The following is a 24,350-nucleotide window of genomic DNA, read 5'->3' as shown; positions in this document are numbered from 1 at the left end:
GGAATAGCAATTGTGAGAGCTTCAAGTTACACAAAACATGAAATATTGACTAAATTGAATACTTTCCTTTGAGATTTGCACATGTGTGTGTGTGTGTGTGTGTGTGTGTGTGTGTGTGTGTATTGATATGTGTGTAAGTGCTCACAAATGGAGGTACAGTTCATCGGGTGCACCATTTCTGTCCACCATTTCTGTCCACTATTTCTGTCCACCATTTCTGTGTGCCATTTCTGTGCACCATTTCTTTGAGTCGGGGTCTGGCTTGAAACTTATCAAGCAGGCTAAATGTGCTGGCTGCTGAGCCCAGAAACCCACACATCTCTGTCTCCCTAGTACTGTGACTACAAGAGCATCTTGGCGGAGTTGGGGGGAGGGGAAACCATAATCATAATGTATTGTTTGAAAATTTCTCCTTGTAATAACAAAAAGATCATAAATAGAAAATAAATCTTTAAAAATCTCATGCAAACCATTCCAAAACAACAACAACAACAACAACAACAACACCCCTCCCAAATCACAAACAAGTAGATAGCACTATGCCTGACTTTTTTGTTTCATGGGTTCTGATGCTCAAACTCAGGTCTCCATGACCTCAAGGCGAGCACTTTAGCAACTGAGCTTCTATCCTAGGGGATTCGTATTTACTTTTAAACCAGCTTGATAAGTTTTGTTTGTTGTTGTTGTTTTTTGTTTGTTGGTGATGATTATTCAATGTGGCAAGGTCTTTTTTTTTTTCTTTATGGTATAAAATCTCTCAGAAAATAAGACCCAGGGACTTAGTTTTTCAAGCATGGCATGAAAAGGGGAGGAGATGAGGAGGGGTAGGAGTTGAACGGCCTGGTTCTTGCTGTTGCTGTGTTGTTTTGTCTTTGTGAGTTCTTTCCTGAGTACGGTCCAGCACTGCAATGTGTATGCCACGCCCCTCCTGCTCCCGCCTCTTGCCCAATGCTTGCAGAAGAGGCTTGAATCTCTAGGTGTAGGTCAGTGTTCCCCAAAGTTTCTCCACGTTTCTCCAACTTGTCTGTGCACCTGAGAAGCCTTAAGAAGCTACTGACACTCGGGTTCCACTCCCAGAAGTTTCTGGTGCAGTTAACCCTGGCTGAAATCTGGGTATTAAACACGCCATGTGACCCCAGTGTGTGAACCTGTGGTGGCTTAGAGAGCTGCTCTCCCAGGTGATAATGTGAAATGCTGCCTAAGTGAAATCATCCAGGGTTAGAACTCCTCTGGTGGGGGGATTCGGAAAGCACATTCCTATTTAGAAGATTGGATTCATGTCGAGAAAATTGAAGCCATCTGTTTAACCTGCAATTTCCTGGAGCACAGCTTCACTCCTGATGAACAGGCAACAGAACCCCTCTTCCAGAACACTCTAAGGCAGGTTTCCTGATCCACACCTGTGGGAAACAGAGCGATCCCTTGGGATCAGAATAATTTGCTATGGTTTGTAGGACTGGTTCTGTGCTGTTCCCTGAGAGTCTGAGACATAAGTTTTTATTCTTTTAATACAATGTGATCAGGAATAACCAAGCTTCCTCTCCGAGACACCTGAGATCGGTCTTCCTTACCAGGACACACCAATCTCCCTCTGACAGTCCTTTAGTGACACTGACTTTGCAAGTAGGCTCCTAGTGTTTGCGTAAAGGGAGGGGTTTGTTGTGTTGCGGGATGACCCTTAGTGATGGTTTGGTTGCTGAGCTATGAGGCTGAGCCTTAATGGGAAATCTCCAAAGCAATTAGTCTAGATCTTCGGGCATGTCAGAACCTGCAGTTCTTCTAACAAAGCCTCAGAGGGGTCAACCACTTAGAACTTGGCACAAGATCACCTTCTCCTGAAGCAAAGCAAACACATGTCGGGCATTATTATAAAAACATACAGATATGTGCCAGCTCGGGCATGGCATTATGATTTTTGTCAAAGTTTGTTTAGTAATTAATTCTGTATGTCAGAGGGTAACAGCTCTTTAACAGCTCTTTTTTTTTTTCTCTTGAGTTTCCAAAATGTGGAAATAAAAATTAGTTTCACACTGTTTCATGATGCTCTTTTTGTTTGTATGTTTGTCTGTCTGTTTTTTGAGACAATTTAGTCCTGGCTCTCCTGGAAGTTGCTGGCCCCAAACTTACAGAGGTTGATCCTCCTGCCTCTGCCTCCAGAGTGCTGAGATTAAAGGTGTGCGCCACTGTACTTGTCTAAAATATCCTTTTCATTCTCCACCGTCTCGCTGCTTTTTGGTAGTCTTTAGGGTCGGTGCGAGAGCTGCATGAAAATTTCATAAATCATTGATTTTGGCGCTTAGTGTTGGAGAAGAATCCAGGGAGGTTTGACGATTTCTGGCTTCAGTCTGTTTTGAACAGCTATGCTCTATTTGATGGAGCTTGGAGAGGTATGAGAAATAGAACCTGACCAGGTTTCTCCTCTTAATACAGTGGTGGTTAAGAGCACTGACTGCTCTCCCAGAGGTCCTGAGTTCAATTCCCAGCAACCACATGGTGGCTCACAACCATCTGTAATGGGATATGATTCCCTCTTCTGGTGCTTCTGAAGACAGACAGCTACAGTGTACTCAACATATATAAAATAAGTAAATCTTTAAAAAAAAAGTTCACTATTTACAGAATCTGAGACCAGAAACAAGCTTTGGGGTCTTTGTGACCTTTAAACTCAAATGCTTTAAACTTTAAACTCTCTCTCTCTCCCTCCCTCCCTCCCTCCCTCCCTCCCTCCCTCCTTCCCTTCTTTTCATCCTTCCTTTCAAACCATCGAAAAAAAATCACAACCTGTGTTGTGAAAGTTGGTTCAGATTATGTTTTCCTCCACTGTTCCTACTTTTATGGCTTGCCCTTACTGGAACCAAATTTCCAGGAGTAGGATTCGTGCTTGTCCCTCGTGTTCCCTCTGGGTCTAGGAGCCAGCCTCAGTTAGGTCGGAAGAAGACTGCAACCACTTACCTTTAGCACATTCTGCCATTATTTTTAGTTTGAAAGGAAAGGTTGTAGGTTGATGAGATGGCTCAGTGAGTAAAGAATTTATTGTGCAGGAAGGAGGATCAGAGGTGGGTTGCCCAGAACCCATGTGTGTGTCTATAACCCCAGACCTGAGGATTTGGGTGTGGACAGTGGAGACAGGCAGATTCCAGAGCTTGTTCTAGGTTTAGAGAGAGATGCTGCCTCAAAAAAATAAGTGGAAGGGGAGATGGAGAGAGGGCTCAGTCTTCCACAGCACTTGTTGCTGTCTGAATCTGAAAAGTAGGAGCCTGTTTTACCCCTGGCTTCCGAACAGGTTGCACGAGGCTTTGGACCCTGCCCCCACAAGGTCATTTTGCTTTGCTCTTTCAGGGGGCAGCTGTGTTCTCTCCTCAAAACTGCTTTCATCTTGGTGGTCTAAAAGACACAAGCAGTCCACTCTGTTCTTTCTCTGCAACTCCTAGACATACACAAGCAATTTGTTCAGAGGTTGAACGTTCTCAGATATAATATCATGCAAGATAAGAGCATGTAAGATAGACGTGATAGTGTCTCGTTTTCAGGGATCATATATAGTATCATGCAATATAGGACCATATGACATAGATATAATAGTGTGTACTTCTCAAATGTAGGACTATACTGACCGGTATGTGCTCCTGAGCACTTGAAACTGGTCAAGTCCAAATTGAGATAAATTACAATTGAATTGCAAAGGGTGGGCCAGGGAGGTGGCTCAGTGTGTAAAGGCACTTATGGCTAAACCTGATGAGTTGAGTCAGGTCCCTGGGGACTCACATGGTGACAAGAAAGGACCAACTCCTGAAAGTTGTCCTCTGACATGTGTGCACTATGGCACATGTTCACACCCATGTAAGAGATGCATGGTGCACACACATGAACATACCACATAAAAATACATTTTAAAAAGGAAGAACAATATAACAATATTCAATAGATCCTGAAATGATAACATACAATGATAACATATATTTAATTAAATGAAATATATTGTTAAAATTAATTTGATTATTTTTAAACATAGTTATAAAAATACCAATATGTTTGCTTCTGTTTTGAAAGATTAGTGGTTCCCAGCAACTAGGAGGGTACAAAAGTTTTTGAATGAACTGCTTGCTGGTGGGCCCATCATTCCTCCCTTCCTTCACTTGTTCAACAGCATGTATAATATAGCTGTGTGTACAACACTGCACTATTCTCTGGGTGAACATACTTTCTATTTTTAGGAAGCTCACAGTCTTGTCATGATTGAGGTTGGTTCAGTGCTTAAAGAAGTTCTTAGATGACCTTTGAGAGTTTCCAATACACTGCTCTTCAAATACTTCCACAGTCCCTAAGTACTTATTATCCAGAGCCTTTGCAGAGAATCATGGGCTCAAAGCACATGTAGATGAGAATCTTTTGTTAGTATTTGTTAATTTGTTCATTTTTTAAAATTCTTCTCTCCCTCTCCCCCGGACAGGGTTTCTCTGTGTGATCCTGCTATCCTGAAATTCACTCTTGTAGACCAGGCTGTCCTTGAACTCACAGATATCCACCCGCCTCTGCCTCCTGAGTTCTGGGGTTAAAGGCACCACCACCAGCTTTAATTCATGCATTCGTGCATTCATTCATTCTTGAGTGGAGTCCTGACATTTGTCGAGTCTCCATTGTTCACTTGGAACAACTTTATCAGCAGACAAGCTTTCTTACGACTTGGCTTCTCACCCCATCAACCTCTACGTGGTTGCTTCACATCACTCTGAGTAGCTTCTTGAATTCTTGGATTGCAAGAAGTGGTGTGTTGGCACGCGAGCTTGGCAGAGTGTTCACTGGTGCTTGTGTGAGTACAGTTCTTCACAGCTGATCTAGGCGCTCAAGATTTCTGAGTATTTTGCAATCAATTCCTGTGAGCCTATTTTAGACATGTCTAGGACCTGAGAAAATCAGGCCCTTTCATTTACTTATCTAAATAAGTAATTTGGATAATATATATGTATTACATATTATCCAAATTATATATGTGTATATATATATATACAGTGTATATGTGTATATATATATACACATATATATATATGTGTATATATATATATATATATATATATATATATATATATATAGTGTGTGTGTGTGTGAGAGTGTGTGTGTGGTGTGTGTGTGTATCATTTCTACTTTCCTGCAAACTTAATACAAAAAAATAGGAAAAGAAAACCCCAAATTAAAGCAGTCTCAGTTGTTCACAGTTTTCAGATTTCATTCATCTGCTTTTCTATTTAACGAATCTGTATTGATGCTCTCAAGATTAACCCAGGCTTTGATAATCGCTCAATGGCGGCTGTGTTGCTCAGGTGACTGTTAGGCTACAAGTTGCTTGTAGAAAGGATTACGAGGATGGATAAAGTTTAGATGATGCTCAAGCACTAGGCTGAGCTGAATTCGTGGTTGGATGTCTCTGCACCACGGTTGGCTGTAACATTAGTCTTCTTTACCGAAGGCTAGAGACATAAGATTTTGTCTTCAGCAGCAAAGGTCAGTTAGATGCTTTTGTGTTTAGGTTTTATTTTATCCCCCGAATAAGGAACAGCTTTGTGCTCACTAGTTTTGAGGAGTAATGTATGATGTGGTCAAAGGATCATGACAGATACGACTTTGGGCTGTTGCTGTCCTTGGTAGCCGGGGTTGGTGTGTGGGCATTTCCTCTTTCTCTCTGAGCTAAGTAGGAAAGTGCCACACACCCTCTTATCTCCCTCAGGAAATATTTGGTTCAACGAATAATGAATAATGAATGAATGCATGCACGAACAAATGAATGATGAAGCAAACCAAGAGTTAAGCCAAAGGTTGGGGCCTGTAACTGCAAGAGTTAAAGTAGTTTTGCATATTGTTATGGTGAGTGAGCTCCTCAAACATCGATTTTGCTTGTCTAAAGCATACCTGGTTCGTGAATGTGACGAAGGAAGAGAGCCGCACCTGCAGCATCGCCACCTTTAGCTCTGTCAGTCAACACTCACTGGTAGAAAGGACAGAAGGCAATGACCATAAACAGGCAGAAAGCATATGAAATTAATTCTTGCTACTAAGAAAGTGGGCATTAACCTACTTGAGTTAACAAAAGGAATCCTAAAATAGTATAGATAATTTTATTGATGAATGTCAAGGTTATTTATTTTATCTAAGCGTGTAATTGCAGATATTTACTTATTATCTACTTTTGTACCAGGTGATAAGGTGACATAGATGAACAGTGAATGTATAGATCCAATACTGTAATGGAGACAGTAGCCAAGAACTACACACACACACACACACACACACAAAAACATACCAGGCTATAATTTCAAACTGTAATTAAGTCCAGTGCAAAGGGTGGGAGTCTGGAGACCTGATGTAACCCAAAATAGGGTTAGCGCCCTCTGTGAGAGCCATGCTCTGACCTGAGATCAGAAGGGCTATGGACTCACCCTACCTAGAGGTGAGAAAGAGGCACAAATACCAGCAAAGACAGAGGTCCAGGGCAGAGCCAGATGTGAGTCAGATGTGGGGTCCTGGGGAGGGCCAGATGTGAGCTGCTGGGGAGAGCCAGCTGTTGAGCTGCCAGGGAGGGAAGGCCGCTGTGCCTGGGCACAGTGAGTGGTCCAGGAGGCAGGGAGCTGAAAGGCAGGTGAGGCCATCCACCCCAGGGCTGTGGTCCTGTTGGGGATTTCAATTTTACCTCGAGGACAATTGGAAGTCGGTGAAGAGATGTGTTTTAAAAAAACACTATAGCTTCAGTGAAGCAAACTTTAAACACTGTCTAGGAAAAGGAGTGTCACTAGACCCTAAGAGAGAAAAACAGGGATACAAGGTGGGGGGGCTTGAGGGATGCTGGGAGTTGTGAGTTTTTACCTAGGATGCCAGAAGACTAAACGATTGCTGCTATTGATTTTGGTGTAGGGAAAGATTCATTCCCCCGCCCCAACCCCAGCTTGGGGATCAAGCTGAAGCCGTGGTTGAACTGGCTGTGTAGCTAAGGATAACCTTGAATTTTTGATTCTCCTGCTTCCAGTGTGACTGCAGGTGTGTCCACCATGCCCGGCTTTATCAAGTGCTTGGGGTCCAATCGAGGGCTCTGTGTATTCTAGGCAAGCATCCTACCAACAGTGCTGCATTCCCAGTCTGAGAGTTTTTTTGTTTCTCTCGCCCAGTGAATTTGAGGCACCTAAATGCAAAGGTGGCTAGTTATACGATTTCAAATCATTTTAGGGAGCTTGGTTGTTGTTTGTTTTATTTTTGCTTTTGCTTTTGTTTTTTTGAGACAAGATCTTGCTGCTTAGTTTAAGTCAGCCTTAAACTCATAGAAAACCTTCTGCCTCAACTTCCCAGGTGCTGGCATTACAGACACATGCCACCACACCTGGCTGCTGTACTGTTTCAGAGTTCTAAGATGTTCTAAAGAAATGCATGTGGATAAAAGTAACTTACGTAGATGATACTGAGGAGTGTGGTGTCTCCTCCTACCAAGAAAAAGGACTTTGGAGGTTTGCTGAAACACCAAGCTCTCTTAAAAAGTCCCTTCCTACCCTGACTACACTGCTCAAGGCTTCGGGTTCTCTTTCTTTTCCACGTCACTCTCCTTCTCAATGAAACCTTCATCATGTCCTGGCCTCTGTGATCTCTTAAAAAGAGCCAGTCACCCAAAACTTGCTTGCCTTTATATGTTCCCTCAGCTCCACACTGCCTTTGATTTTTTTTCCTTAAAAATAAGACATCACTGAAGACTTGCCCTTCTTCGTCTTTCCAGTGGTTTTTAGCGTAAGCATAGTGTTGTACAACCCATTGTCTTTCAGTCCAGAACATTCCTACCACGCCCGAAAGAAACCTATCCCTATCTGTTCGCGCCTCTCCCTCCTGCTCCACCATCCCCTTGGCAACTGCTCATGAGCTCTGTGTGTCTGCATCACTTACTCACTCTAGATCCACGGAACGTTCTGCAAGCATCGTCCCACCAACAAAACGTCACCCACTTCTCTGAGTGCTCTTGCTGGACTTTCATTTTACTTTTCCATTGTTATCCCCCAAGTCCCCTGCAAAGTTATCCTTTACAGTCTCTAAGGGGAAACCTTAGCAAGCCAAAGTCCCAGCTCTGGCCCGTGTCACTGCCAGACCCTCTGCCTAGACTTTAATGTGCATCAGTATTGTCTGGGTGGCTCCTTATGAACAAGATTTATATGTCACATGGAGTTTCTACATCAGGAAGTCAAAGATGGAGTCTGAGGTCCTGCGCTGCTGAAGTCCGCAGCCCTTTCTCTCTTGCCCAGACTGGGGACAGGATTTGGGGCATGCTGTTTCCACCCTGCTCTGTGCACTGGTGCGTCTCAGTCCCCAGCACAGTGCTCCCAAGGCTTGTCACCTGTCTTGGGCTGGAGGGTGGGCTTGATACTTACTTCCTTTATCCTTTTCCAGTTTGTAAACGTCTGTCTTTTTCGTTAGCCTGCAGTGACAGCATTGTGTCCCACCCCTGTCCCTGGCATGTGAACTCCTCCCCAGCTCTGTATGTCTGCAAATTTGACCACCACGTCACCATGGTCTGCTCATTTGTCATTATGGGAGTGGGGCTGTGAAAGTAGAAGGGATGTCACGAGACTCTCAACATTCTCTGCAGACACTCAGACAGCCTAGGTCAGGAGCACCTATGTTTGTACACTTTTTCAAAAGCATCTAGGGGTAGAGACAGACTTGAGGTAGAAAGGACCTCCAGGTCTCAGAATTATGTTTTTTTTTTTTTTTCTCCTCTTACATGTACGTGTGCATACTGCTGTGTATGAGCATGCACATGGAGGCCGGGGGACAACCTTGGGTATCGTTCCTCAGGTACCATCTATTTGATTTTTTTCTTTTTGATTGTTTTTGAAACAGGGTTTCCCTGGCTGTCCTGAAACTCATTCTGTAGATCAGGCTGACCTTGAACTCATAGAGATCTGTCTGAGTCTGACACCCATGTGCTGAGATTAAAGGCATGTGCCACTACTGCCTGGCACCATCTCCTTTTTTTTTTTTTTTTTTTTTTGAGACAGGGACTCTCACTTGCAAAGAAGGCTAGGTTAGCAAGCCTCAAGGGCCCCAACTCTCCTGTCCCCTGCCCTCTTTAACAAAAGAAAGCAGAGTAAAGCAAAATAAAAACAAGTAAACCAACAAAACAAACAAACCAAACTGCTGTGGGTTTTAGGAATCCAGCTCATATCCTCAAACTTTCAAGGCAAGTGCGTTCTCCTTTCCTGGCCTTCAAATTAGTTTTATTTTATAGTTTTAAATTTGAAGCAGTTGAAGCAGTTGCTTGAAATCTAGGTTTACCAAGAGAGTCCAGAGTCAGTGAATCTGGATGAGAAAAACCTTTTCCTTTTATTTTCATCCACCTTCCAGTTTCTGAGATCAGATTCAAGGACAACACTTGGAGCTCAGCTGGAGTAGAGTCAGCAGTGTGGCTGTCGTGATAGAAACCACAGGCGTGTTACTATCTATCACATTGCTCTTCTATCTGAAGATATTACCTATATTTACAAACCTTCTTGAAAATTAAAGCATTTACCAAACGTGGCTCAGGGTGGGTGTGGCCCAGGGAGCTTATGCATACCAGGCAAACACACTCACTCTGCCCACCCCATCACCAATTAAAAAGCACACATCCAGGTATTACAAATTCCGTTTTTTGTATTTTGGTTAACTCTCTTTAAATTCCATCGAGTTCCCTTTTTGTTAATTTTGTGTATTTTTTTATGTATTCTTATATATTGAACAACACTTTAATACATAATGGATCTATAGACATCAGATGACTGGGGGTCAGGATAGGGGTGGTGGTGGGGAGGTGGTGTTTGCAAAGGTGATGAACTTGTACTCCAAAGAGACCGTTGTGTGCAAAGGTGTATGTATTCCTATAAACTAATATTTCGTCTCAGATCTCAGATGGTTTCAAGGTAGCTGGAAAGGGAGCTGTTCCGTTTGGGCGTGTGAGTTCAGGTGTCACTTAAAAACAACATAGACAAAATCAATAGAGCCCCTGTTGAAGTTTGGTCAGGCCTGCCTCTTCACACAGGCTAACTAACATACAGGAAGTGTGATAGTCTAAGAGGCATTGCTATAAGTTTCAGTAGGTCAACTGTTTTCTATGTTATATTATCGGGTACTGAGGCTCTGTGGTGAAACGGGTTTTGTTTTTTTTTAAACTCGTGACTTAGAAGCCAGGAGACTTTGAAGCCAAGGTTCGAGCTCCCTGGGATAGCTGGTGCTACAACACTTGGTTTTATGTTGATTATGTGTGAAAGGCAGGGTTCTCTTGGCACCATCCCGGGATGCTGCCCTTGAACCAACCTTGTTTGGGGTGTTTGACTGTGGCAGGCTCAGCACTTGACAGCTCTCTTTCTTGGGTCAGCACTGGGGCCCAGCTAAGGGACTGAGACACTCAGGGTCAAGTTTCTTGCTGGGGACACTTTGGAGCATCGCTCCTGTTAAAGCTCCAGGACCAGTTCTTGCTTAGCTGACCTGAACTTGATACTTTAGTTTTAGGTTGCCTGAAACAGACCCGAGTTGAGCTGCTCTACAAAACAGTCTGGAGTCTTCCATTTTCAGTACAGTAGATTTAAGCGTTATTTTTAACTAGAGACCTTGTTTTGGGTTGGAGAGGATGGCTCAGTGGTTAAGAACATATATTGTTCTTGGGGAAGATCCAAATTCAATTTCCAGCATATGCCTCAGGCATACATACAAATAATAATACATAATATTAAATAATTTTTCATTTTGGTTCCTAGTCCTTTTGAGAGCACTTTCTAATATTTTCAGAACACTTATTGATCTCAGTAAATTGGGGATTGTTACTACATTTTACCGAGTTTCTTCTCCTTTACAGTGGAGGGACGGCGTGCATGTGTTAAAATAACTACAAGGTTCTGTTGGCCTGTAGATGTTGCCCCACGCCCTCACCCTCTGGCTCCACACCTTTCCAGGCTTGGGTTCACCGGTACCTGAGAGGAGGTTGCTTCCCTGCCACAGTCTTTTTTTTTTTTTTTTTTCCCCCGAGACAGGGCTTCTCTGTATAGCCCTGCTGGCTGTCCTGGAACTCACTTTGTAGACCAGGCTGGCCTCGAACTCAGAAATCCGCCTGCCTTTGCCTCCCAAGTTCTGGGATTAAAGGCGTGCCCCACCATCGCCCAGCCCCTGCTACACTCTTATATAGTTATGGATACTTCATTTGATGAAACCGCCCAATAGACTGTTATTAAGAGTATTCTTGAACCAGGTGTCCTGAAGCACACATGCCTGTGATTTCAGTTCTTGGGAAACAGAGACAGGAGGATTGCTACAAGTTTGGGGCCAGCCTGGTCTACAGTGTAACTCCTGGTCAGCTTGGATTGTATAAAAAGATTGCGTCAATCCCCCTGCCCCCAACAGTAATAATAGGTAGACTATTGAAGTGCATCTGCTGTACCAAGCGCTACACCGAAGACCTTACATCATTTTTATGGCATCTAACAACCAGTCCTGTGCATGATAGCCCCTGTCATTAACTTCATTTCACATCCAAGGGAAGCAAGATTCAGATAGGGAAAGGAACTCATTCAAGTGTGTGCCCACGATGTGAAGGGTGGAAATCTGAATAAAGGCCCAGGCTCCTCTGTCTGCCGTCAAGTCCTGCCAGCAGGCCCGACTGTCTTGATGTTCTATCATTTGAAGATCTGGGTTCGTGTTTTTAATGTCGTTTGTTTGTGCTTGTAGGGATGCATCTTTTGGAAACTGCACTTACAACCTCACCGTCCTTGACTGTTTACAAGGAATCAGAAAGGTAATGGTCTCACGCTTGTGCCAGCCACACAGCTGGACAAGGAATAGTTGTCAACACCTTTGCTTGCTGTTGGAAGGATCTAGAGTCAGTAAAGAGGGGGCCTTTCACCTCCTCCTTTCACCTCCTGGATAATTTATTTGTGAAATACAGTCAGTCTTCAGTTTCTGCCTTTTTTTTTTTAAGATTAAAAATTTTATTTTTTGTATTCTTTGAAAATTTCACACATCTTCGTCATCTTCACAGCCCGTAAGCCTTTTCTTGATTGAAAATATTTGGAAGTGGAGAACCCACTTTTTTTCCTTTGCTGCTGTGGCCGGGGCCCCATCAGTCATTTGTCTTTAGTTTCAAGCTAGCTCTCAGTGCAGGAGGGGCAAGAAGTTATCTAAGCCACTGTTGTCCATGGTTGGCTGCGCCCCAGACTGAACTGAATCATAAAGTCTGAGGGTGGGACCCTGTGGTCTGTGTTTGAACAATACCTTCGGGTGACTGACGCACTGTGAAGTTGGTTAATGAAGCATAGTTATTTAATTATTTATGTATCTAATGGAAAGGATAAGTAAGCAACGTTTGGCACGGGTTTAATTTACAGCCCGAGAAAGCTCTGCAGGGTGTACTGTGAATTCTGTAGAGGACCCAGAGGGACACAGCAACATGGTGAACATGCGACTGGTGCCTTTCAGTCAGAAATGTGTGCATGGCGTCACCTGTTCAGCTGGGGGCAGTAGCAGTGTTCCAGCTCAAAGTTCTGCTTTCTGATGTTGCATAAAATGGGCTTTGCCATGTCTTGGGAAAAATCAGCGTAAATATTCTATCTATTTAGTGTGTCTGTTTATGACTTTATAAATGCATTCATAGATTATTTAAAAGAATGTGTTTTTATGTGTGTGAGCGTTTTGCCTGCATATGCGTATTTTGCACCCTGTGGATGCAGGGACTATAGAGGTTGGAAAAGGGCATTGCAGCCCTGAGAATGAGAGCCATAGAGGCTTGTGAGCTGCCATGTGCATGCTGGAAGCCAACCTGGGTCCTGTACAAGGGCAACAAATGCTCTTGACTACTGAGCCATCTCTCCAGCCCCTTAAATTATTTTAAGCTCTCAAAAACTTGAAAGTAGTTTAAAAAAAAAAAAAGTCAAACTCAAAAACTAAGGAAACATTCAACCCCATTTTTGCAAGCAGTATTGCCCAAATGCTCGACCATAAATAAGAGTCTAGGAGTTTATGGGCAGGTTACCCAACATAGAAGCCATTAATAAAACATTTAGGAAAGATGCCAGAGGGAAGAGCGGGTTTATTGTCCTGGTTATTATCATTTTGCCTCTTTCCATCGGAGAGAGGATGTTTCTTTTGTAGTGCTCATGAAAGTCACACAGTTCCCTCTGGATCATTTCTGATCTCTATTATGGTTTCTGGCATCTCAATATAGAAATTTATGACATCCTCCTGCCCTACAGGAAAGGTGTGACTTTGTTCATGAATAAAGGCTTTTTAAAGCATAGTCGTTTCTCATGTTAGGGTGTCTTCAAGTACAGATGAGTTGGGTTTTTTTTTTCATTAATTAATTTATTTATACTTTTCATTGCAAATAAGCCCCTGCTTCCTTCCGGTACCCTCTTACACAGACCCTCCCCCTTTCTCCCTTCCTTTATCTTCAGCCAGTCAAGGCCAGCTTAGGCTATGTGAGACTGTGTCCAAATAAATGAATAATTTGAAGAGGTTAATTCTGTGGCCCTAGTCCCAGGGAATATGATTTGATAGCTTTGAGATCGGACTCAGGAGGCTATTTTATGAGTAATCTTGGTGTCTCTGGTATAGAAGGTCCGAGCTCCACATTTTGCAATGCGCACTCACCTCCGTGTACTGCAGCTTGGCTTACTGGCATCTTTGTCTATTTTTAATGACTTGATCATGTAACTTTAAAATGTACCGGTGGTTTTATGTTCTGTTGTCATGTCTATAGCTTCCTGGTTTAGACAAAAAAAGACTTCCGATTTCCTGAAAATATTAGGTGTGAGCAAGCTAGGTAATCTTAAAGAATTTTGTCACTGCCTAAGAAAAAAATGAAATGTTTCTGTTGTTAAAAAATCCATTCTTCCTTCTGAATTGTAAGAGCGGTGGTATATATTCATTTTATTCCAAATTACTGTTAGAAAACAAGTGGGAAACAAAGTAGAGTTGTAGGAATTTAATGAAAATGCTCCTTTGGAAAATATTTTAATGTGATAAAAGGAAGGCAAACTTTTCTAAGAAATGATTTTGCTCTTCTATGAGAAGTTTATCACTGTAATATATTCTCTCATATCTATAATATGAGAATATTATAGATATGAGAGAATATTATATATGAATAATATACTAGAATATATTATGTAAATAAATATATAATATAGTCTAGTTCCCAAAAGGTTTTGGTTCTAACTTTTCTAGTATGTTCCATTTTTTATACATTACTAGTTTTTGCATATAGAACTGGAATATAAATTGGAAAAGAAGCACCTTTTGCAAGGCACATTTTCATATTACCCAGAGTTTGTAGCTGACAGCTTCAGCGTTGTCAGTGTTGTAAGGGATTCACGGGGGAGGATGGGGGGGGCAATAAGAAGCTAAAGTCTGAAGTTTTGCATGGAGCTTAGTGGGACCCTTTTGTGATCGGACATTCCAGAATGGATTACTAGATTTTGACTAGTGTCGTGTGCAAAAACACTAATTCCGTGTTTCTTTTAGGGATTACAGCATGGGTTTTTTGACTTTGAGACGTTTGATGCGGAAGAATATGAACATTATGAGGTTTGTACACTTAATTCTTTTTTTTTTGTAGAATATAATTTCATGTTAGTTGATTTTTAAAAATAATCTAATAGTATTACCTGTTAAATAAAAACCATTTATCATTTTAAAAATAGTGGTCAGCTTTGGTTATTATGGAGTTATCAAAATGTTAATTTAGGAAAGAGCCCTATCTCTCTATCTGTATCTATATCTATCTGTCTGTCTATCTATCTATCTACCTATCTGTCTATCTATCTATCTATCTATCTATCTATCTATCTATCATCTACCTACCTACCAACCTACCCATATATTTCCTCTCTTATCAAACTTTATTGACAATCTCTTTGTACCTTTTGATAGGTGATTTTGAAGTGTAGTTTGGTAATGAAATCCTAAATAACTTTTACATTAAAAGTGAGGTTTTATTTAAGGCAAAGTTAGGTTTTATAATACTTTCAACGGCACGTTTGATTTTGACGCACAGTTGCACGCACTCAGTTCTGACGCTGACGTACAGTTGCACGCACTCAGTTCTGATGCTTGCTGTTCTTTTCCCCGTGGTGCCATTTTGAACCTCGCCTGTTCCGTGATACAGTGTTAGGGATGCCTGTCTACTCGGGTCCTGCTCCACTGCAGTGCTCAGGACCACTTTGGAGTGGGATGAGGAGAGGGCCAGAAGCAGGCTCTGTTTTCTGTGGCCTGAGGAGCCTGTAGACTGTGAGGACCAACATTGCTTAAGTATATGTAGCTCATCTGTTGGGTTTCTCCAGGGCAATCATCAAGTACACTCCCTAGCATGTCGGGCAGAGCAGAGACGCTTGGGCTAGTGTCCAGAGCAGTCTATTCGAATACCTTGCTTGTGTGTAAAATGTGCTCTGTGTTTGTCTCTCATGAGCAGACTTGGTCTTCTGATCCATTCATCTGCGCTAATGGAAAGCATCCTACCATTCGCCCAGAGACTAGAATTCCCCCTTACGGTCTTGTTCCCACTGCTGGTGCCAGAGGATGCATTATCTCATTTCGCTCTCTGATGTCACTTCCTTTACCCTGGATCAGAACTCCTCACCCTGGACTGTTTCGGATGCTTTCTACCTGAGAGTTGACTCCTTTCTCAGGCTTCTCCCACAACCCTGGCTGGATAATCTTAAAACAGCACTCCCATCTTGTCCTGTTCTTGGACCCGAGCTGAGCTGAGTGTGGCTTGAGTGTGGCTTCGTACCCAACTCTCTCCGCTCTGCCAGGCTCTGACTGCTTCTGGTGCCTCGATGCCTGATTCTTCGCTGTACCCACTCCCGTGGCAGCTGTTCCTGTTCGAGCTGCCTGCCTTTTGAACGTCTCTGCTCTGGCTGAGCTTGCTTCATGTAGTTCTCCATTTTCTCTCCTTCATTTCATGTTCTTACAGATTCTGTGGAGACCAGATCTCCACTCTGGAATCTCCTGTCCCCTGAGTTTCATGTTTTACAATTTATGCCTATTTTCCTTTCATTAAGGCCATTTACATCTTTAATTTCCTTACTAGATACAAATTTCCCGTGGATAGGACATGGCTTTGAGGAAAAACATATTCTGTGTTCTTATATAGAAGTCTTTAAGTTCAGAAACCTCTATGTCTTGTAAGGTTAATAAGTTTAGTGCAATTTTACAGGTTATTGTTTAAATCTTCTTGTTTAAATTCTTTCTCTGTTCCTCTCTTCCTCTCTTCCCCCCCCCCCTCTCTCTCTCTGTGAGTAGTAGCAAGAGAACCTTTTCATTTTAGAAAGAAAGAAAGAAAAGAAAAGAACCCCATAAATTAGAAGGCAGTACATTTATAATGGACAAGACTGCTTTAAACGTGTGTGTGTGTGTGTACCACATAGTGGTCCTTATAACAAGTGAATTGACTTAAACTTCTCTTGGAATGCTTCCTATCACTTAGTCTTTAGAAGGACAGAGAAGAATGCTTATAGTTTAATACTTCTTTGTAGAGATAAAACCACTCCTAAGAAGACCCCATCTCCTACATATATCATATAGCTGTCGTGTGAGTGGAGGTGTTTTACTCTGATCTCATGCACATATGCACATAGCTATAGTGTGTGAGTTGTTGTGGTTTACTCTGAAGCTAATGACGAGTGTATCTTATAAACCCCTCCCTTGTGTAGGAGTCTTTTAAGGTCATGGACCTAACTGTGTGTGAGTAATTTTGTCCTCTTATAATGAACCTCCAAATAAAATGTTTCAGATGCCATCTCCAAAGAGCCCCAAGTGCTGGACCTCTGCCCCAGTCTCTGAACATGGAGGATATACCACTAAATACACCATTAACTGCTAAAGACATTTGCTTAACAAGAGTGATTCAGGCCTGGGGGATGGAGAACAGCAAGCACAAACACTACCTACCACACAGAGCAAACAATGAAACAGAAACCTAGTGGATCTTCCCTATGCCTTCCACGCAATGTTGTTGAGGCAGCTACTTACACAGGCAGTGCTGTGTGATTCTCACAAATCAGCAGAGACAATAAATAGGACCTGGTGACAATGTGGTCCTCCTGCCTTTACGTGAATTAATAAGAGCCCAGGGGCTAGAAGCAGAGCTGTGGGTTTGGGTGACTGTCTAGAAAGCTTTGTTGTCAAATGCCTTCCTTTTCTGTACGTGGGCCATCTATCCCATCTCACAGAGTATCACAATGAGGCACAGAGCCATGGTGGGCGTGTCATCATCGTGTGCTCGATGAGTAATTGAAGAAAGGGTCACTTTGGTGACAATCTGTGGCACAGGCACTCCTTGTCATAATGCGTCTTGCTGTTTGCATGGCTCCAGGGAGCCTGGTCATTTGGTGAACCGTGAAAGAGCCAGCGTTTCAGGCAACAAAGCTGTAGTCCAGGAAAGGGCTTGCAGATTTCAAAGCAAAATTGTGTTGCTGACTGCAATTGTGAGACTTGCTGGGAATGATTTGAGATATTCAGGATGAATCTTTTCATAGGGATCTTCCCATTTTATTGAAAATAGATTTCTTCTTTACCCTCACATAATATATGTTGATCATCCCCAGGCTCTCCCCCCATCTGGTCCCACCCCTTCCTTTGAAGGGATAATAATAGAATAATATAAAATGAAATAACATATAATAAGAGAAAAGAAAATCTAGCACACAAGAATAGGGAAAAACCAAATAAACACAAGAAAAGGGGCCCAAGAAAAGGCACAAGAGACAAGACACAGAGATCTGCTGGGTTGTGAATCAGGAATCCCTTAAAAACACTAAATTGGAAGCCATAATATATACTTAAAGGACCTGTAGGATAAAAAGAGAGAAGATAAAATATGTCTAAATAAAATAGAATAGAAGGTTGGGGGAGAGGAGAGAGAGCAAGGAACCTGTAGAGACTCTGTTGGCCATCTGCTGATGGACATGAAGCCCGCCCTTAAGGGTTGTTTGTTTCCCCCATGAGACAGACTCCCTTGGAGAAAACTGAGTTTACACTTGCAAGTGGTTCTTAATGGGAGCTTGTTCTGGGTTAAGAATGGGAGCGTGCGTCCACTCCGTCCTTCAGCGCAGTGACCCAGTGGGGCAGAGCCGTCCAGGCCGTGTGCAAGCTGCCCCAGTCTCTGTGAGTTTGCATGTGCTTCAATCCTGTTGATGTAGAGGGCCTTGTCTTCTTGGCCTTCTCGCTCTTTTCATTCTCTGGCTCTTAGACTCCTTCCACTGGAGTGCTCCGTTGTCTGTCAGTGGGTCTCTGTGTTTGTTCCCACATGTTGTAGGAGGAAGCCCTGCTGATGATGGCACCGATCTAGTAATACAGCAGAATGTCACCAGGAGTCATTTTATGGCCTTTTTGTTGAACAGTGGTGTTTGGTTTTCTCCTAGGTCCTTAGGCTATCTAATCCCAGGTCCTTAGTCACCCAACCAGTTTTGGGTTGGGTTCAGTCTTGTGGAGTATCCCTTAAGGCAAACCAGATATCCATTGGTGACTCCCACAAGATTTGGGCCAGCATTGCTCTAACATATCTTGCTGACAGGACACCACTATAGAGCAGTGGGCTTGTGGTTAGGTTGGTGTTTACATTTCTCCGTTTGGTAGCATGCGGAGTCCCTTCTTCTACCAAAGATACTAGCACGTAGGGGTGGGAGGTCTAGGCAGGCGCCAGCTGTACTTCTCCATGCTCAGTGACTTGTGTAGCTGTTGTCTTTAGCAATGGGGCCTGGGTATCAGTTTGTGGAGAACAACTTACAGTCTTGGCCACAGTGTAGGTTGTTTGGGCGTTTTGGCCAACAGCTCAACCAGATGTACCCCAATCGTGGTTTGGAAACTTCATTTGGTGACAAAAATGCAGTTGGGGCTCTGTCTCTCCATCATGTAGTGGTTGCATCCAGATTGCTCTCAAATATGTATGGATTTTAGGAAGCTTTTCCTGTATTGGGTTTCCATACCTCCCACTGAATGGCCCTTATTTTTAGCTGTATCTCCCCATGTCCCCCCTCCCTCTTTCCTTCCCCTCCCACTTGGTCCTCTGCTTCAGTCCCCATCTCCCATCCGTGCATAACTATCTCTTGTATTTCCCTTTCCTAGGGAGATCTATCTGCCACCCATCCCTTGCTCTAAATCTAACCTGCATGGTCTATGGATTGTAGCTTGGTCATCACTGACATAAGAGCTAATATTCACATATAAACAAAGACATGCCATATTTGCCTTCCTGAGTCTGGGTCACCTCACTCAGGATGATTTTTTTCCTAGTTCAGTCCATTTGCCTGTGAATTTTATGATTTCATTTTTTAATGGCTGAGTAATACTCTATTGTGAAGATGGACCACCTTTTCTTTATCTGTCGAGGGACACCTGGGTGGTTTCCAATTTCCAGCTATTATGAACAGAGCAGCAGTGACCACAGCTGAGTAAGTTTCCCTGTGGTAGGGTGGGGAGTTCTCTGGGTATATTCTCAGGAGTGGTACAGCTGGATTTTGAGGACACAGTGCATCCACCATCAGTGGGTGAGGATGCCCTTATTCTACATCCTTGCCAGCATGAGCTGTCACTTGTTTTATTGATCTTACTCATAGACACTTCTTTACTAAACTACACTTACTATATAGTATGGCTTAAGAAGGCTAGGTACTTGGAAAGCCGAGGCAGGAGGATTGCCATGAATTCAAGGCTAGCTTGAGTTACAGAGACCCTGTCTCAAATAAAAACCAACCAACCAACCAACCAACCAACCAACCAACCAACCAACTAACCAACTGACCAACCAATCGTCCAACCGTCCAACCACACAAGCTTAATATCTGTGATATTATTTTCTCCCACACTTTTATGTTTGTGTGCAATGTGCCTGCATACATATTCATTGTTTTGTATGTGTGGGGCACACATGTGTCTGTGTGTATGGCGTGGATGTACACACATGTGCGTGTGGAGGCCTAAGGTTAATAAATTGTCTATCATCCTTCTACCTATTCATTAAGGAAGAGTGGGTCTCAGTCATATTCAGAGTTTATCAATATGGCTGGGCTTATTAGCCAGCCTGTTCTCGGAATTCCTTTGGAAGCTAGATTTACAAGCAGGCTGCCATGCTCACCAGATTATGTGGGTTTCTGGGGATTGGATGCTGGTCCTTGTACTTGCATGGTGGGTACTCTAACTGCTGAGTCAGTCCCTTAAAGGAGGTTTATGTGACTAGAACGCTACTTATAAATACAGAGGATGGGTCAGCAGGGTGTAACCACTTGCTTCTAGTCTAACGATGAACCAGTGCCGCTTTCTTAAAGGTTTTGTCTGCTTTCACCTGCCATTCAGGAATCTAAAGAATGCCATGTATAAGCCGGGCAGTGGTGGCCCACACCTTTAATCCCAGTACTTAGGAGGCAGAGGCAGGCGGATTTCTGAGTTCGAGGTCAGACAGTGAGTTCCAGGACAGCCAGGGCTATACAGAGAAACCCTGTCTCGAAAAAACAAAAAACAAAAAAAGTGAAACCAAAACCAAAAAACAACAAAAAAAGAATGCCATGTATAATTAGTCATATGAATATTTTAAATATTCCACTAGGGACATTCAGAAATGCTAGAAAGAAATGGTGAAGGTATTTTAAAAGATGTATTTCAATTAATTCATTATATCCCACGTATTTCAACATATAGTTAAGACAGAGATTATTAATGGAGTAGTTTACATTTTAAAAAAACCCATTATGCCTTCAAAGTCCAGTGTGGCGTTTACACTACGGCATACCTGAGTCTGGTCTGTTTATCCTGTATGACACAGGAGCCGTGGGTGGCCAGGGTAATGATTCCACAAAATAACAGGCTTGCCATGTACCGTCATGGTCCCCCAGAATGGCATGAAGCCTAACTCAGTGCTCTATCCCCTCTGACTGCTCATGTTGGGAGTACTTTCAAGATTGTCCAATTTAGGAGGTTTAGAGAAGGATGCCTCGGGAATTTGGGTATTTCTATGTGACCAGCAGATGGATTATTGCCTTCGGGACTGAGAAATAGCATCAGACACAGGTCTTGAAAACAAACAAAAACCCAAAACACCTTCTAGAATATGGTTTCTCCAGTTCCCAAGTCAACCCGTCTGTCCTGTTGCTTAGACACACATTGCTCAGTCAGGATTCTACCAGTAATACTAGGAATATCCAGATCCAACCAACCAACCAATCTGCTCACCCACCCTGACTAACAACTAACCAAAGTCACGCGATCTGAAAGTGCCCCATAGCAATCAGTGTCGAAACGTCTGTACTTTCCGACAGGGCTCGTAAGGTATTCTCAAAGAACCCGAGAGCCAACACTGCAACCACTCCTTTGAAATCTAGCCAGGGATCAGTTCAGGAAAATAATATCGACCTTTTATCCTAGGGAGAAATGTGAAAACAAGAGCCCTAGTGTTCAATTTACACCGTGATGGTATGTGCCTGTGTATGTATGGGCAGCACGCCCTCTAATGGTGAAGTGACTGCAAGACATCCTGCTTTGACGACCTTGGAGACGCTAGGTCCTCAATTCATTGCTCCCTCGCTTTCCACGAAGCGGGTTATTGCTTTATTTTTGATGACTGGTCCATGAGCTGGTGACCTCACAGGAAAATGCAGGGCAAGGTCACCCACTAGCAGTAGCTTGTTCTTGTTTGTGGCTGGGATTGATGGAGATGAAATGCAGAGAAAGGAGCTTGAGGGGTGATCTTTTGGGGGTCGGGAGGAGCGCTCATCTCTGTGGGTCACATTTATTACCTCGCTTAGTTTTTCAATTTCAAAAGGCTGCCTTAAGTAGCCTCCTGGGGATTCAGTAGAGTTCAAAGATCAACTTTAGAATGTAGCAACTACTTAGAAGGCTTCCTTTTAGCTACATGATGTCTGTCATCGCCCCCCTCCCTCCCCCAATAAGTCTAACCACTTTTGAGCGAATGCTGTCTGAGAAATAGCGCTGTCAGCAGGAGGGTATTTTTTTCCAGATTGTCAAGCTATTGTTGACTTGACTTTGTTCTCTCAAATGCTGGCTATCTGGGACACATCTTTGACCTTGGCAGGTGAGAGCCACACCCAGCTACATCTACCTGACGTCAGAGAAGAGGAGCTGCTGCTATCGCAGGTGCAGGGGCACCGCACAGGGCTTCTCATTTTTTGTTTTTTCTACCGCGGCACTCAGAGAACAGGATCTTATTTGCTCAACACCTAGTAAACACAGTTCACACCCATCCATCTGCAGCTGGGGCCTCTGCTCGCCTCAGTTCCTGCCCAGGCAGCTCCATTCCGATCGCTCTGACTGGGAAACTTTGCTTTTTTTAAAAAAATAAAATAAAATAAAATAACGCTGGGACCAGGGAGATGGCTCAGTCAGAAAAATGCTTGCCAAAGCAAGCATGAAGACCAGAATGTAGATTCCTTGAGCCTGTGCAAAAAAAGCCGTCACGGTGGCGAGCTGTCTGTAATCCTAGCACTTGCTGTGGAGGTGGAGGAGAGGGTTGGGATAGAGGCTTAGGCTGTTTGTGTGGTTCCCCGAGTCATTCTCAGCCCCGTGTGGCTCACGCTGTGTTGCGTTAGACACATCTGTGTCTTCCGTGTCCTCTCTGTGCTTGTGCACAGAAACTGCCTTGTCTGCCCTTGCACGAATAAAATAAGCCACTAGCAGAGTCTACTCAGCACAAGGAGTTAATCGGTGTGTAAGATGTGAAATAACTCACGGGTGAGCAGATGAGCATCAAATGCTGAGTGGTCTATTTTCAGTGGAAATTGACCAAAACTGTTTTTTTTTAAATGTTGAGATTATAATTTAATTACAACATTTCTCTTTTGCTTTCCCTCCCTTCTATATATCCCTCCTCATTCTCCTTCCAATTCATGGTCTCTTTGGTCATTGATCATTATTGGATGCATCTGTGCATATATATGTATATGTGTGTACACACACACACACACACACACACACACACACAGAGATTTCTAAATATAGTCTGCACAGTCCATATAATGCTACCTGTACGTATTTTCCCATACTGACCATTTTGCATTGGTGTGAAGAAGAACCGCCCCTGGAGAAGAACACCTCTCCCATTCCAAGATTCTGTCGGTTGCCTATAGTTCTCTGTGTAGAGTTGAAGCCTCCTGGTGAATCCGTCCAGTTCAGCTCATGCTCGGGCACTCACGTTAGTGAGACCTTTTGGGTGGAGTTTCTGATATTGTTAGGAGACTTGATTTCACAGCTAACTCCCTAGACTGAGACTTTTAATTAAAAACATGTTCTGATTTTGTAGTAACTCTCTGGGAACATATCCACGATGGGTTAGAATACTTTTTTAGAATATTTTTTTAGAGAATGCTTTCATCATCGGCTCATCCCTGCTACAAGAATTTATAACTTAGGGGAAAAAAATCAGTTTTTTTGTGCAACACAGATCACTGGTTGGTGGGTTTAAGATCAGGATTCGTATGTAATGCCAACTTGGTTTATGGTGTGACTTGAGACTGTCTCGCTTGACCGCGTCCTTCATTATATCAGGAAACTGTCCTACTAACCAGTGGATGTTGACTCTTAGGTTTAGCACGTTCTGTGAGGACGTTTTGTTATGTCCTCCATCTCTGGCCTGCAGCAGGAGTCTGTGTGGTAGGGTAAGGCTGTGCTTGGGAGTGGCTCTGTAGAGCAGTCTGGAGTGGAATCTGGATGCAGCTTAGCCTGTGTTCCTCTCTTGTTGCATACTCTGTGGGCAGGACCGTGTCCTCCCGCCCCAGCACCAGGGTCAAGGAGGCCTCAGTGCAGATGTGTGGGCAAGTCCTCAACCAGCTGGAGCAATTACAGAGGTGTGCCTCCCACGGGGACTGACTATGGGAACTGTTTGAAGCATGCTTCTGGAGTCATCTTGTATTTATTTCACCACTGAAAGGCCGCAAATTTAAGGTAGCCAAATTCCTTCCTGGCCACTGCAGCTGCTACTGGAGAGGGACCCGGAACTTCCTCATGTGCTAAGAAATCATTGCTGTATACAGATGGCGTCGACTAAGTCTGTAAGACTTGAAAGGTTTTCCTCTCCCAAACAATTATGTTTTCTCCCCCTTCCTCTTTAATTTCTGTTTGGTTTATTTCTTTCCCTGTCCTGCTTTCTTTCTCTGTGTCTTTGGGCGTTTTGGTTTTTGCTATCTTGATATTGGGTCTCACTGTAGTCCCAGTGGCCTGGAACTCATAGCAGACCTCTTGCCTCAGCTTTCCAAGTGCTGGGATTATAGACATCATCATCATCATCATCATCATCATCTTCTTCTTCTTCTTCTTCTTCTTCTTCTTCTTCTTCTTCTTCTTCTTCTTCTTCTTCT

General features: G+C 43.2%; 1 protein-coding gene across 1 annotated transcript in view; it reads left to right on the top strand.

Annotated features, from left to right (window-relative positions):
• Positions 1-24,350, top strand: part of Cdc14a (cell division cycle 14A) — a 154,892-nt gene that overhangs the window by 62,866 nt on the left and 67,676 nt on the right. Inside the window, exons 6-7 of the mRNA XM_021158702.2 lie at positions 11,722-11,788; positions 14,512-14,574. Of these exons, the coding sequence (XP_021014361.1) occupies positions 11,722-11,788; positions 14,512-14,574 (130 nt within the window). The remainder of the gene's footprint in view (positions 1-11,721; positions 11,789-14,511; positions 14,575-24,350) is intronic.

This window comes from Mus caroli, chromosome 3, assembly GCF_900094665.2.
Source record: "Mus caroli chromosome 3, CAROLI_EIJ_v1.1, whole genome shotgun sequence".
Taxonomy (NCBI): Eukaryota; Metazoa; Chordata; class Mammalia; order Rodentia; family Muridae; genus Mus; species Mus caroli.
This window is presented reverse-complemented; position numbering and strand designations above follow the sequence as displayed.